The 15,476-nt window shown below is 36.9% G+C and overlaps 1 protein-coding gene across 1 annotated transcript; it reads right to left on the bottom strand.

Moving 5' to 3' along the window:
* Positions 1-354: 354 nt before the first annotated feature.
* TEX9 (testis expressed 9) lies at positions 355-15,302 on the bottom strand. Its single transcript, XM_056516046.1, has 9 exons — positions 14,107-15,302; positions 10,367-10,415; positions 9,333-9,418; positions 8,630-8,808; positions 6,634-6,716; positions 4,184-4,357; positions 2,701-2,835; positions 2,078-2,212; positions 355-438 (listed from the first exon to the last, which is right to left on the bottom strand). The coding sequence occupies exons 1-9, from the start codon at positions 14,181-14,183 to the stop codon at positions 361-363; spliced, it is 996 nt and encodes a 331-aa protein (XP_056372021.1). The 5' UTR covers positions 14,184-15,302; the 3' UTR covers positions 355-360.
* Between the last annotated feature and the right edge of the window lie 174 nt (positions 15,303-15,476).

The following is a 15,476-nucleotide window of genomic DNA, read 5'->3' as shown; positions in this document are numbered from 1 at the left end:
TGAGACTAAATCCTGACTTCCTTGGACTGAATATTACCATAGGTAAGGCACAGTTTTAAATGCTAGAACAGAGCAAACTGATAACAAAGTTAATTTGTTGGAATGCTCCTTGCATAGTTTATGCTTCTCTGCTCCTTACAGAATGGGCAGTTTGACCTGACAATGAAATAGAAATTTGTGTTTCATACATTACAACACAAGCTATCAAGCTCACAAAAGTTAAACTATTTAAACATAAGCAAAATCAACAAGATCAATTCAGTGGTATATACAGTTATTCACTATTAACAAGGACTCATATGCAGTCCCAAAATAATGTACCATCTGACTCATCTTTCAAACAGAAGTTATTTAATGGGATCAATAATTTCCCCACTCAAGAGCTTTCATGAATTCCTCTTCAGTAAAAGAAAGCATCTTGGCAGCTTCAATGTGCATCTGAAAAAAAAAAAAAAAAAAAAAAAAAAAAAAGAGCAGAAGGTAAAATAGTGTGAATAACCAATACAAAATCCTGGCTAATGGGGATATTTTATGGGTTTAATAAAGCACAGAAATTCCTGGAAATCTAACAACTCTTGTGACTTCTGAAGAACACATGTAAGAAAACTGGTCCACATTCTTTCAAGCTGATCAGTAAACGATTTGACATTAAAGCTATTACAAAGCAGATCACCCTACTCCTGATATTTATGTTTTTGGGAATTTTTTTCCCTCTGTGATTCTTCAGGCTCTGTCTGCTCTGCGCATCTGTACCTGCCACACAAATACTACACAAAGAGCCTAAATTAGGTTTTTCTAATTCATTCAACAAAAGGCCTGTTTGAAGCAGACTTGAAGTCATTTCACTGATTGTGAATACTGAGCACATGTGAGCTTCAGCTGCCCTTCCCCAGTGCCTTCTGCCAGAAGCTGCGAGGGGCAGGGTTAGCCCCAGTCTCTTCATGCTTCTCCAGTCACAGTCTCTTCAGAAAGGACAACTGACAGCATCCTTCTGTGAATAACAGTTTTTGTAAGAAAAGGCAAGTGGCTTTTTCTCCTATCTTCAGTTCTTGATACAGCATTTGTAATTGTTTAAAAATGTATTATATTCAGTCTGTGACATTTGCCTGAGACCATGGGTTTGGTTTCCAGTCAAATAGAAATGCTGCTCTGGGACACCCATTTCAGTGAATTCATGTTCCAGAGGACAGTGAGCTACCTGATCTGGAAGAACATATTTTAAGTGAATGCTGTGTAGTCTTCATTCTCAAAATAAATTTGCAGAGCTGGAAGGGTGAGCCGAAGGCTGAACTACCACTGTTGCTGTTAGAAAAATCCCCAGGATCTCCTCTACATCCTGTTACTGCCAGAAAAATTCACTTGCACTGGAAATACATAAGCAGCCCTGCTTCCTCTTATTCCACTTACCTGTCCTTTGCCCTGTGTTCTGGAGGTATTCCAGATTCAAGGGTGTAGTTTCATATTGCAATTCCCAGTTCTTAGGATAAGTGTGTGTATTTTGCGCCCTGAAGTTGCCCCTTCATACAGAACTATTCTTCCTCAAGGGGCTCAACAGCTTTGAAAGTGTTTACTAAATGTCTGGTGATCACTGAGTACTCAGAGAGTAAATAAAATGTTCTACTCTCAATCACTAAGGCTGGCCCTTCTCAGAGAGGCTTCTGCTCAACAAGCCCCTGTACATTGCTTGCTTTAGCTGTCTTACAGCTTCGTTTGAGAGTGCAAGAAGTGAATTGACTCCATCCCAAAATGAATCCCATAAGATTCAGCAGAGTAAGCAATTGCAGGTGACCCACTCTGGTGTTAAGGTCCTGTCCAGCCCATAGCTCTACATGTCTCATGCAGCCTCAGAAGGAAAACTGATGGAAATGACTGGACACATCCCAAGTATTTTAAGTGAAAAGTGTGATGGAACTAGTAAGTGGAAAATAGTTTGATTTAGGCAATATCTCTTAGTATACATTCCTCTCATTTAATTTTCTTCCATGTAAACTCACAGTTTTTAGGATTACTTTACTGGACAGCAGACACATTTAGCTAGAGGTTGTTAACTGAAATACACCCATAGGCTGCTCCTTACCTTTTGTCTCTTCAAAATATCAATTAACTTCAACTGCTTTTTAAAACCTGTAATAAGCTCTCCTTTTTGTTTCTGCAGTTTCTTGTTTTCTGCTCTCAATTCTTCGATTGTTTTGAGTTCTTGGTTAGCTACATCCTACCAAGGGAAGAAAAGCAGAAATGTATTAATTATGAAAATGGTGCTTTAACCAATTAAACCTGGTATTACATAAGAAAATGACAAACAGTAGCCACACATGACACTTCTGAAAAGAAATGAGATTAATCAAAATACTCCCACATTAAAGCTTAGAAAAGAAAATGTTGGCAATAAGAGCTGTGGTTTGCCTTTGTATCTGTTAGGTGTGTTTGTGTAGTTCTCCCTCTTTCTAAACATGTCTCATTTTCACACAAATTAGGAAAATCAGAAAGGCTTTAACTTCATTCTGTACATTTCTTCTTCCTGCAGAAGTTACAGTACTATCGTCTAAGATAACTTCTTGAGGCCTTTTGTGACTTGCTCAAAGTTCATTTTGGCACTACCTGTAAGAGATATGAATCTTCCAAAGCCCATCAAGCTTTATATCTCATTCTAGCATTACTGAGTGATTACATACTGGAAATTGTTTTCCTAAGCCATAGTACCTTGTTGCTTTGCTTCAGTTTATTCAGCTCCACTTTATACTTTTCCACTTCTTCCAAGGCCCTGTTTAAACGAACCTCTGTTGCACTCTGAGTGGCTGCAGCCTGCTTTTGGGCACGCTTTAGATTCTCCAATTCCTATTTAAGAAGCAAAGGACAAACCCAATAAAAACATCATGAAAAATAGTGTTCTAATGAATCCTGTATCAACAGCACGCTTACAAAAAGGCTCACCCTTGAAAGCTGAAGTCTGTGAACTTCTTTTGCCTGCAGATAGCATCTGTCTCAAAGATAATACTACTGTTAAAACATCCCCTTCTCCTTTGAAATCCTGAAAAAGGATCTTTCTCATCTTTATTTTTTTTTCAGCTTCTCTTGGTGTAATTGTGAAGCTGATCATATAAGACCACAAGATTGACCGAAAAACCTTGTATGATCAATCAGAAAAAAGAGAAAAAATCCTGGATGGTTTGAATAAAATTTGTCCTATCTTGCTTTAAGAGAAAGAACTAAATTACTGTGAATCTCTAGGTCCTATTAACTGTGAGCTTATGAGTAGTATAAATACTAATACTGAATATTTTTCTTCACAGAATCACAATCAGTGTAAGGGAATTTAAAACCTCCAAGTATCTGCACAAAAAAACCACAAAGACCATGTTAATTTTAAAATGCCAGAACTATGGAACACTAAGATGCAAGCATGCCCACACAGATCTACACCATGATTTAATGGAACTATGAGGGCTGAGCTGTGTTCTGTTTTCCCCAATTTTTTAACTGAAACATTCTCCTGGTTGTATTAAATGTACTACCCACCATTGTATGTACTACACAGTTTTGAAGTCAACCTCTCAAGCACATGATGCCTTTAAGATAAAGTTCCAAACAAAGCAAGCTGTGTACCACCTTCTGCTGCACCAGGCACGGGCACCACTGACCATGTGTGGGACAGAGCAGCTGTGCTCACAGGGTCTCAGCCACTGCTCTTCCAACAGCCCATTTGCTACAACAAAGACATCCCTTCCTTCACCTGCAGGAGATACTATTATAAGCTGCAGATGCTTTTAAAAAAATATTCACTAGGTTCTACAGCTTGCAATAGAATTTACAGAAGCAATTTTTAAAAAAATTATAATTAAAACCCAAAAAATGGAATTTCCTTGTATTTTTCAGGATTCCTTTAAAAATTTGACAGCAGTTTCTGAAAAGGTAGTTTTGTCTTGTGTGTCTTTCACATAGGAATTTAATTTTTAAACACAGAAATATATCATTGCACAAGGAGAAGAAAAGAAGACAGCAGAATATATTATTTCTTCCTTAAAAAAATATTAGGCCATTAAAAAATATAGTTTATAAATTAGCAAACATTGAAACACTGATCAGATCTTTGGACATGGCTCTATCAATCCATCAGGGAACAGAGGGCAATTTGATGAGGGTTTTTTCTCTTTTTTGAGATAAACAAGACTAACATCTGCAGTACCTTTTCTAGTGCAGTGATCTCTTGTTGTAACCCTTCAGTTTTTTTGTTTGCTTCTTGTGACAATATTTTGTACTTCTCAGTCTGAGACTGTTGCAGGCTAATTGTTCGTTGCAGTCTTGTGTTTTCTTCTTCAGTATCTTTGAGCCGAGTTTCTAAATTCTGATTTTCATCATCCTGTAGGGCAACAATTAGCAAAAAAAGCCCAACTAAATTATTGCAAGGAAGCAGGAGGGTAATGCAGTAATAATGCCTTGTAAATAAAAGGCAGTGAGAATACATGTGCTGTAGATTTAGAAATAGCAACAAGTAAGACTAAGAAAACAAAACACTGTTTTACCAAGATTATACTTTAAAAACCAGTAACACTTTTCTCATTTAATTTTCTTCAGTCTTTCACTTGAAACTGTCTTGTACCAGTATGTAAAATATTCCTCATAGCTCAAAGGTTTTGAAAATAATTAAAATGTTATAGAATTATATGAATAACAGTGGCACACAGATATTTTGTGACATTTTTGTGAGAATATTAGGAAAAATTATGGGAAAGAGAATACAATTACTGATAAATCACTCCATTATGTTTTAGGAGATTATCTGGTTTTGACTTAAAAGCAAGCTAATGATCCAGAATACATCAAGTATTCAAATTTAAGATTCTCTTAACTTGAATTGAGTCCTGTCTTAGATTCATGACCTACTGGCAATTACATCCCACATCAAGCATTATAATTCAAGGCATTTTTCTTTTATAACCTTCCAAACTTTGTAAGTGAATACTAATGTAGATTATTTCAGAGACACATTATGCCCTGCTTTTCTTTAAGAAAAAGAAACCAAGGCACATGCAGAAATAGAATTTCTGTGAAAAAAGTCTCTCTGCTGTTCTCTCAGTCCCTTGGAATACAAGCTTCCCACCTGGGAAATCTGTGTGCTTTGTCCTAAGCTTCTCATGACTTCACTCACCTCAGAAACTCTCACCTCTTTAAATTTAAACAGATCTACTGCTTCCTTATAACAATTGGACTTTGAATTGGAACCAAACCCAGAATCTATCTCAAGGCTTTGCCAAAATGAAATTTTTGTGACCTTCTGAGTGTAATAAAGTTATTTTCACACCAGAGAAACTAGAACTCAAAATGATACATTTACATACAAAGTGCTAAGGGAGCAGGACAAGAATAAAATACAAGGTTGTCTTCTGTCATCTGCTACAGTAACAGAATTCTGCAGTAATCTTGGCATGGAAAGATGAAGTTCAATAGCTACTGACAAAATTATATTTGATTTGAAGGTGAAAATGTCTTTAAAATCTAATACACCAACTTTCTTCTGATCACAACACAGAAATACTGAAATGCAGAAGCACCTGTGTTGATAAAATAAAGTACAGATATAAAATATCAAAATCTAATTACTTCTGAAGATTTTGTTCATGTACTCATCTCAAAAAACACATTTATACTATCATCCTGCTCCTTAATGCTAAATTAAAAGCTTGTAAGAAAATACACAGGTGTTTTGCCATATGTTCTTAATGTCATCATCCCATTTGGGCCTGGGGAATAGGTGGAAAAAACCATTCTGAAGTTAAGAGACCACAACTAAAAATAATCCAGTTATGTAAAATGGAAAGTTAGTTCAAAAACCTTGCTTGATTACAAATACATGAATAAGAAGTGATCTTTCTGGCAGACAGATATGAACTACTTAAGTTTTTACAGTTCAAGAGCTGTTTGAGCATCACTTTAAAATATACTGCCAGACAGTTCAGATCATAAAACTCACTTGAACGTTCTACCTGTGAAATATCCATGTAGTTTCATAATGCCTTAAGTTCAGTCTGATCTGCCCAATTATGTAATTTCAAATATTGTCCTCTGCATCAATTGTGCTCTTGAGAACAGAGAAAGCCTAATTTCTGTTTTGATTACAATATTCCACTTAATATGGATGCTGTTTCCAGACTTTGATCCACTGATGACACTGAAAGCACCTGACTGTATTTCTCAAGCTGTTCTATTTCTCATTCTACCCTAAACATCCATCTTATCCCAGCAGCTGGCTCTAGGCACACTCTTCCTCTCTGTATTCCACAATTTGCATTTCATCACTACTGTTACTTCCTCCTTTTCCTCAGGCTCTGCTCTCCTTCCCACCAGTGATGGTTTGAGACTTTGCAGCACCACAGTGGCCCTACAGCTGGGGCATGTCTTAGTTCCCAGTGGTTCTTTCCTGTCCCAAATTATTTTCCATTAAGTGAATTTTGCAAGCTTTTAGCCCAAGATCACACTTATACAGAAGTTACCACCTCTGACTCTAAATTCATATAGTATTAAAAAAAACCAGAACTTTAACTCTTAATACTTGGAAAAGTTGAGAGAATTCTGTTTTGGGATTATTTGTTAAAGAGGAACATATTCCATTTCAAGATTAAAAAATTAATCTCCTACCTTTTTTCTGCATTCAAACACTACATTTGCCAGATCTTCCTGCGTCACACGTAACTTTGCCTTAAGAAGTCTGATTTGAGCTTCTGTGAACATAAAAAGTTACATTTAATATAAACAAGTATTCACTATTCAATGAAGAAAAAAACCAAAACTGATTAAAGAACTCACTTTCGTCTTCTTGTATTTAAAACCACATTATGTTGTTTATAATTATTGAAGAGAAACAAATAAAAACTCAAATAAAAACTTGGGGGGCAGTGCCCATGATCCAAATAATCCAAATTAAAGATAATTAAACAATTAGCTTCCTAACTGGTCAATTTTAATCACCTGATGAGGCTGATAAGGAGGAGTATCACTTCATAGGATGGTCTTAAATTATAAAGTAACCCATGATTTAGGGACTGGTAAATAAGAAAAGGACATTGGAGAGACTCTGACACCCTACAAGAAAGAACAAATTTCTTGAGATAAGATGAACATGAAGTGCAACAATATGTTCAGGTATTTTATTCCTATGTATAAGGGTATATTAGAAAAAAATAGAGCTTCATGATCAGCCTTCTCTATGTCTGTGTGCTTCTCTCATTGGTTTTCTGGTTACTGCAGAATTGAATTAAAACCCCAAAAAGTATCCTAGACTAAAATAATGTCTAAGCTACTGTGTTGGCAGAAAAATGGTTGCACTATGGTAGCCTGTGATCATGAAATAAGGACAGGGAACCCAATTCCTGGAAGAGTGCTGCAAAAAGCTCAAGGAAAGGACAATGCTATGGAACCTTATCAACACATTGGCCTAAATAGCATACAGGCCTAAGGAATCCATTATGGAGATTTCCACTGAGCCCTCCCTGTAAGAGGGCCTGCTTAATACCTGTGCCTGATTCCTTGTGAACACTCATAACTGTTCTGAGAGTCTGACCCTGCTGCAATGTTCTGCAATAGCTTATTTACCATATTAAAGAGGCATTCAGAGTATTCAAAACAGTCAGTATCAAATTTAAAATGCAAAAATCAATCCAGAGGATTTTTATTTCATCATTAACGCTACAGAAACAATATTTAATACTCCAATACACACCTTTGGTCCCTGATTATAAGGCACCAGTAATAACTCTTCTGGGTTGCCTTGAATTAATTTGGTATAAGTTTCCAATGCAAGCGAAAGCAATTTCTTTTTGGTTCAGGAAGAAAACTATTAAAAAGTCATCTAAGGATCTGTTATGGGAAACTTGCTAACAGAAGATGTGCATAGAATTACATGAGGTTAGAAACCAAGCTATTTCTGTGTTGGCATGCTTGTTGACATCAAGCTGTTAGATGAAAAGGAGAGGGCTCAGGCACTTCCAGCTACTGCGGTGAATCTCTGACTTCATGCTCACTTTAGCATTGTAAGGAACTACAGAAACTCACTTTTATCACACCAGAGCCAAAAAGACAGATGTGTGTCATGCCTTTAGCCTTGCTAGCCAATGCTGTTCTGTTTCTAGGACAGAGTACCATTTGGAGTGGGAAAATATCTGGAGGATTCTAATTCAAGCACTGTAGCTGAAACATTACCTCGCTTCAGCCACTTGCTGAGATCCACAGCACTGGTCTGAGGAAAGGCTTTTGCCTCTAAAGGCAATCTTTGCAAAGACTGAAGCTCATCTTTTTGCAAATACAAGCTTAACATCCTGTACTTCTGTTTCCCCAGTGAAATGAATCAAATGTTATGCACTTATTCAACATATGTAACCATCCAAATACCTCCCTGCAAAGGTGGAAAGGAAGATAAAAATTCACTTTACCCCATAATCATTCATATGATTTACCTGATCTTCCTCTAGGACTATGTAAAGAGGAAAAACCTTCTTTCCCTTTTTCTTTAAGTTAAGGGCTTCAGGATTTTCTCTGTAATTTTTAGAGAAGCTCTTTATTTTTTCTCTCCCTAGGAAAACCCATTCTAACAGACATGAAACAAGAATAAAGTTACTAACCATGGAAGGAAACTTACCTGCTCCCATTTCATCTCCGACCCTTGGAATAATATCATCATCTGGACAGTCTGGTAAGACTCCTTTCTTTAATTTTTCTTCAACCTTGCTTATTGTTCTTGTTAAAGAAAAACCTATGCAATCTTCCAGTACTGCAACACCATCAGTGCTTTGTACTTCCACGTTTCTTATTTTTGAACTAAAAAAATGAAAACCCTAGATTTTAAATTTATAATACATCATATATTTGTAAACTTTTTTGTATTTGCTATCTTTGTATTACTGAGCCTCTTGTCCTGTGAGCCCAAGATTCGCTACAACAGAGGAAGCCCTTCAAGGCCTCATGTTTCCCAGACCCAGTCTGATCACAAATCAGGCTGTAGCACCCAAGGTTCTGGCCCAGGTTGCCTCAGGTGCTCTATTTTTGCTCATTGGGCCTCCTTTCACTGAAGGAGTTTACAGAACTCAAAATTCAGCTGTCAGCCTTGAGAAGTGCTAAAGCAGAATGCAACAATTTCATTGCTGCAATATTAATCACATATGTTCACTGATAATTTTTGGTGCAAGTAAACAGAGATAGCCACATGGTGGAGCTGACTGAGGACCAGAAGTTTGATACATTTATTTGTGTAAATGGAAAAGCATATATCTGTAAAATAACTTGATAGACAAAAATAGTAACTAAAAGATTTCATGACAAACCAAATGAGACATTTGATATACCTTGAAGTTGTTCTTTTTCCCTTACTTGAAGAGTATGGTCTGTTCTGAGCTGTGGGCACAGAAGGAAATTTCTTCTTGTTTTCTACCTAAAAGTTTTTCCAGAAATTAGTGGGGTGTTATGATTATTATTATTTAAAAACTTTTTTCTAGTTTTTTCATGGGTTTTTTTTTCTTCTTCACATATATGCATACTCAATGATCAAAGTATGATTTTCAAACTTTCAAAATGACTTCTCAATTTTATCTGCACTCATCTTTAGCTCACAACTTTTATGTCTCTACGCTCTAATTGTAATACACCCAATAGTCATTGGCTTGTGGGAGCTTTTCCACACATGCTCATAATAAATCTATGCATAAGCAAGTCTCTGAGCTTTTATCAAGGTATTAACCATTGGACTGTCATCATACCTTCAAAAAGATGTTATTTTATGTATTATTCTAATCTTATAAAGTCTCTGTTGAAGGAAGATTAGCAATACTTCTGTTACTTTTACCCAAATATTCTTAAAAAATTAGACAATTTTCTACCGTATTCTGATAACTGCAGACAGTATTTTAGAAGCTTCAGCTCACCGCATCAAAGTTTCAATACAGTTGTAGTTAGAGACTATAGAGATTGCTCCTAATCTCATTTTTCCATTTTATTTTCGAAATTCTGTTACTCTGACTATTTGTTTATTATCTAGAAGACACCAGTACTGCCTTTAATATTATACAGGTGAGGGAGGAAAGAAAAAAAGGAATTATGTTCTAATATTTTTCACTTGGAATTCTTTATTTGATGTTCAAAACATTGAACATTTCTCTCAATGCTGAAGAGAAAACAGAAAACAAATTAAACATTATGTAAGTCCACCTGACCACCAGTGGCACTGAGAAGCCCTGGTAACACTGTCCCTGTAGCACTGCTTTGGGCATCACTTCCCTTTGGCTTGGCACTCATCTAAATCCCCAGTGTAGCCTCAAAACCACAAGTTCTTATATTTTTGAAATTATGCTAGAAAATAATTTAACCAGGATAGTTTTGGTACCTTTGCAAGTGAGTGTGTAAGAGATGAAACTTCAGAACAGAGTGGATCTCTGCATTAAGGAAAAAAAAAAAAAAAAGTCACTGATCTATAATAATGTAAACCCTTTGCAGTTAAAATACAACAATCCCTGTAAGAATCAGGAGAATGACATTTTATATGTCTAGGGTAAACAATATAGCTAAAGTGGGAACATATTCTGAGTTCAAGCATAAATTCAGTCTCATTCACTGCATGTCCAGTCTACCTCACTTGCAACCCAAATCACCTGGTGAATCTATGGTATCTAATGGAACAGCACTCATGTACAGAACCCTGATCTTGTCTCTTGGAATTCAGGCTACTGGCTTGTTAGATCAGTGATTACCTGTACAGGGGAATACTCAGCCAGAAAGCAGAGTTACAGCTTCCCCAGGACAATCCAGAACCAAAGACTGCCAGCAGCTCACTGGGTGACACCTATGTGACATAAAACCCCTGAACTCATACAAACAAAGAGAAGATATAACTAGTATTCTCTACATCCTATGAGGAGGTAGCTCCACCTCTCCTAGCAGGATCAGACTGACTGTTGTCAGCGTGTTGTGTACTATTCAGGTCAAATTCCTCACCAGATAGATATACAGATATATAGATATAATTTTGCTTTCAAAAAGAGTCATGTGAATGTATATTATTGAAACAAAAAGCTCTTTTTTAACTACCCTTTATAAAATTTTTACTTCAATTAAAATGCTGGCTTATAAAAGATTTTGAATAAAATTTAAATTTCTGGCTCATCAAGTCACCTAATTTTTTAGCCAGGCTGATTTGAGCAAATGTTTAGATCTTGCCTTAAAAAATTTCACAGACATTCATCAACAAGAATTATCTGCACAAAGCTCCGTATTTTATTAATCCAAAAAAAAAAAAAAAAAAAAACCAACAAAAAAAAAACAAACAAAAAACCAACCCTAAAAAAAAACCCTGGAGAAATCATCTGTGTGTGGCTGGCAACAGGCTTCAAGAATAGGATGATTAGTTTTTGTCTATTTACCCTATTTTCCTCAAGCTTTCTCCCTATTGGCTAGCTCTAGGAGGATGCAGAAGGTGAGGATTTGCTGCCACAGAAGTAGCAGTTATATGTTATTCTAAAAATATGGAAATACAACACGCTCTATACTCAAAAACACTATTATGTTCTTTCCCTCAACAGAATAATTTGCTCCTAGTGAATCTTTTGTCTTAGGGTGGTCTTAAAAAAACAAAACAAAACCAAACCAGAAAAACCCAAACACGAACAAAGCAAAACAAAAACCCCAACCTCATTGTATCTCTCAAATTCTCCAACTTGTTTAACCCTAATGGTTCTTTCACTTAGGATCCATTAGGATGCTGCCCATCCATTGCAGCCCATTTTGAAAGCCTCTCTACAGCTGTGTGGGTGTACGGTCGGTGAAAGGTCTGAGTAACCCCACTGAGCACAGGGCTGTGTCCTGCAGGGACACAGGAGACACACGGACACTCAGCCCGGGCTGTGAAACCCCACAAGGACACACGGACACTCAGCCCGGGCTGTGTAACCCCACAGGGACACAGGGGACACACGGACACTCAGCCCGGGCTGTGAAACCCCGCAGGGACACAGGGGACACACGGACACTCAGCCCGGGCTGTGAAACCCCGCAGGGACACAGGGGACACACGGACACTCAGCCCGGGCTGTGAAACCCCACAAGGACACACGGACACTCAGCCCGGGCTGTGTGACCCCGCAGGGACACACGGACACTCAGCCCGGGCTGTGTGACCCCGCTGCCCAGCGCCGCCAGCCGGGCCGTGGCTGCACAGGGACTGTAAACAAAGCTCCTTGCACTGCTCTCTGCTGGAGCTGCTTTGTTGCTAAATAATTCCAATTCCCCTGCAGACTGTATGCTGTAGGAACTCCAGAACGACTTCATTTAAAACAGACTCGGACTTGGAGAGCGACTTAAATATTTGTTGTCTTTTTTCTACTTTGCTTACTCATTTGTTTTTTTCCTTTCAACCCGACATTTTTTCCTCTCGATACTACCTCTTCTTTTGCTTCAGTTCCTCCCTTCTTTCCAGTTGCTTTAGTGTTCATTCTCCTTAAAGGAATCAATAGAAATTCCAACGAGATATTTCAAAAATACTTCAAGTGATTCCTTTAGATTTAAGGCCTATCTCCTTGCACAATTTAGAAAGGAAAAGATTTTTAATTAAATATTAAATACTTGGAACTAATCTAATTGAATGGCCTCAATGTTCACTCATGGATAATCAGTGTGCCTAATTCCTAGCAAACATTTCTAATTTTTTTTCACTACAGCATGGGATTTCCAATCTTCTCTCATGTAAATGTTTACCAAAACACTCTGCTTACCAGACTGTGGATTTTTTAAGGTGTTTTAATTTATGTTGATAATTGGTAGGTCAGCTGATACTCTGACTAATTGCTAATTACCCTTTTTGGTTTTTTGTTCTTTTGTTGGGTTTTTTTTTAATTCTTCCAACACTTCAATTTATTTCTAATGTGTACCATCAAAGTTAATAATTCCCTTTGTGGGGCTGAATCTTCCAATCACATTACAAGCAGCCCTAAAGCTCAACTCCAGTTTGAAGTTCTTAAAAATTCTCTGTCTAATGCTCAAAGTCCATCTAACAGAACATAAAACTAAAGTGAGATCCAGAATTTGTTTAAAAAGTACGATTATACTGACTGATAACACATTAAGTTTCTTGCCCCTCCCTCACCTATGGCTTTAAAGTAGGAGTAATTTTAATTGTAGTAGCAAACTTTTGCTGGTAGTCAGGCTTCTATCATAGAAGTTGACTTGCTGTCACACCTTTTTGTGCACTCAAAACGCCTTTTACTTCCAGAAAAACTCTATGTCTTTGCTTCTATTCTACACAAAAGTAACTATTTGATCATCTTTATCAGACTTTCATATACACTATTTGAAAAGTTTCCCAATTGCAGCTTAATATTTGAAGCATTTTGTTGTTTGTTCCTGTATCTTTCTTATCCAGATTAGTGGCATCATAAATTTAGGAACCTACAGATCAGATCCTTGATAAACTGGGTATTAGCCTATCCTAATTCACCAATTTCCCACACTACCAATATACAAACCCTTGAACAACTAAGGAAGTAATAATGCCCCAAATAACTAAGGGAATCAGCCATGTCCCCACTCAGAGCTGAGGGGTTTGGACACTCAGGCTGTGATCATCCAGGCCAAAGGCATGCAGGCCCAGCACTGCAGTGGTATCCACATTCCAGAGGGTGGCAGCTCAATGTTTGCCTGTCTTAGGGTTTTGTATTTGTTTGCATCAGGCATTTCCTGTCCCAGGAACATTTAGGCCGAGTTAAAAGTGAACCAGTATCTATTCCTTCACTTTGTCAGCTCAACTGTTAAAAACCATCCACTGCCAAGTGCCTACTGTTTAGTACTGCAAAGAAACCTGTGACCTTTCCTTGCTCTTTTACAAAGGTCAGCACTTCTTAATATCTTAGATAGAACATTCCAGAAAAATTAAGCCTTCCTTGAAATAACAAGAAACAACACTTGCTTAGGATCACTTTTTTTTTTTTTTAAATAATAGTAGGAAAAAAATTAAGACTCCACCAATGCAGTATGCAGCAAAGATAAATAAAAAGAGGAGCATGATTAGGACAAAAGGCATGCAGGATCAGTGTGAGGTTCCCCACCAATTATACACAGCAGTTGTAAAGCACATACCTCTGTCTGTCATCCTCAGGTGACTTACTCTGTACTGATACTGGCTGAGATAGTATCTTCTGTTGGCCTTTCTTCATTAAAAAAAGAGAAAAAAAGTAGTTGATCTTGGGAGAATATAATCCATTAAAGAGGAATTACCTATCTGTAAATCACAAATCACAGTAACTACAGTCTACATGGAAAAGAATGAAAACTATAGTCTACTGTGGAAAAGAATTTCTGAAACACAGGAAAAGATATCTAAAAATGAAAATGCCATTGCTGTTTTGTTGTTAAATGTATATCTGTGCAATCTGGCAGTGCCACGTGGTATATTAAGTATTCTAAGAATATTTCATCTTCTGCTATATTTAGAGAAGAAAAAAACAGTGGTTTTGTTGTTGCTGTTTTCTAAAGGAAAGAGACTAGATGCTATTTTGGTCGTTTCATCTGCTCCTGTTCAAATGCCAAGCATTTAGCCTCAGCTTGTCACTGCTCTAGAGAAGAATATGTTTTCATGGCCCATAAAATTGAACTTTCAACAGTAGGAAAAGTGTATACAAGTACAGCTTTCCAAAATACTTAGTAATTTGCTTTTTAAGCCTTGTTTGGTTTTTTTTTGAATGAGTGTACTTATTATGACTATTTCTAATATGCAGAACACTTTCTCCAAACTGTTTTGGGTATTTACCATACCTGCCCTGTCCCCTTTTTATTAATTTGTCCAACTTTCACATAAAGTCCTGACTTTATCTGGTACATAGCTGCACCAATGTTAAACAACAATACTGATAACAAACAGCAACTTCTTCTGTTTTGAGAAAGTTTCCCTCTTAGTAAGTTCATGTTAATGTTGCTTATTCTTTGTATCTCTTTCAGCTTGAATAACGTAGATCTACTTCACTAGGTTACTGTAATAGTATCTGGCTTTCAAATACTAATTTTTAGTATTTAAGACATAAACCCACCTACAGGTACTTTTCTTAAACAGTGAAACAAGATTTTAATATTGTTTTATGTATGCATCTGCACAAATGCTGTAGGCAGGTGTGTGAATATCTACCTGATGAAACTAAATATAAACTACCTTTGAATATATTTTTAATACAAGCTTACAACTTTGAAAAGAAATAAATTAAATCTTACCTTGCATTTGAAAGCAGCATGCTTCTAGTAGTCATAGTCTAAATTTCTTTTGAAGCTCAACCCAGTGTGCATGTGAATCCAGACTAAATGACGTAACAGTCTGTATAACCTACTCACCATTAGTTCTTCAGCCTGACGCACCAGTTTTTCTGTTTTGGCTTCTAATTCTGCATTCAGTCGCCTAGAAGGGTAAGAATTTTTTGTCACTGAGTTTTGGAAGGATTTAAAAGGAATAAATGTGTGAC

The sequence above is a fragment of the Oenanthe melanoleuca genome, unplaced genomic scaffold (assembly GCF_029582105.1).
Source record: "Oenanthe melanoleuca isolate GR-GAL-2019-014 unplaced genomic scaffold, OMel1.0 S233, whole genome shotgun sequence".
Lineage (NCBI taxonomy): Eukaryota > Metazoa > Chordata > Aves > Passeriformes > Muscicapidae > Oenanthe > Oenanthe melanoleuca.
Note: the sequence above shows the minus strand (reverse complement) of the source record. Positions and strands in the feature narration are given on the sequence as shown.

Excerpts from the sequence above, each read along its gene's own strand:
- TEX9 (XM_056516046.1), bottom strand. The coding sequence starts at position 14,183 with ATGAAGAAAGGCCAACAGAAGATACTATCTCAGCCAGTATCAGTACAG. Across the intron at positions 8,809-9,332 it reads GGAAAAAGAACAACTTCAAG|TTCAAAAATAAGAAACGTGG; the intron begins GTATATCAAATG and ends TCATTTTTTTAG. Across the intron at positions 2,836-4,183 it reads AGATCACTGCACTAGAAAAG|GAATTGGAGAATCTAAAGCG; the intron begins GTACTGCAGATG and ends CTTCTTAAATAG.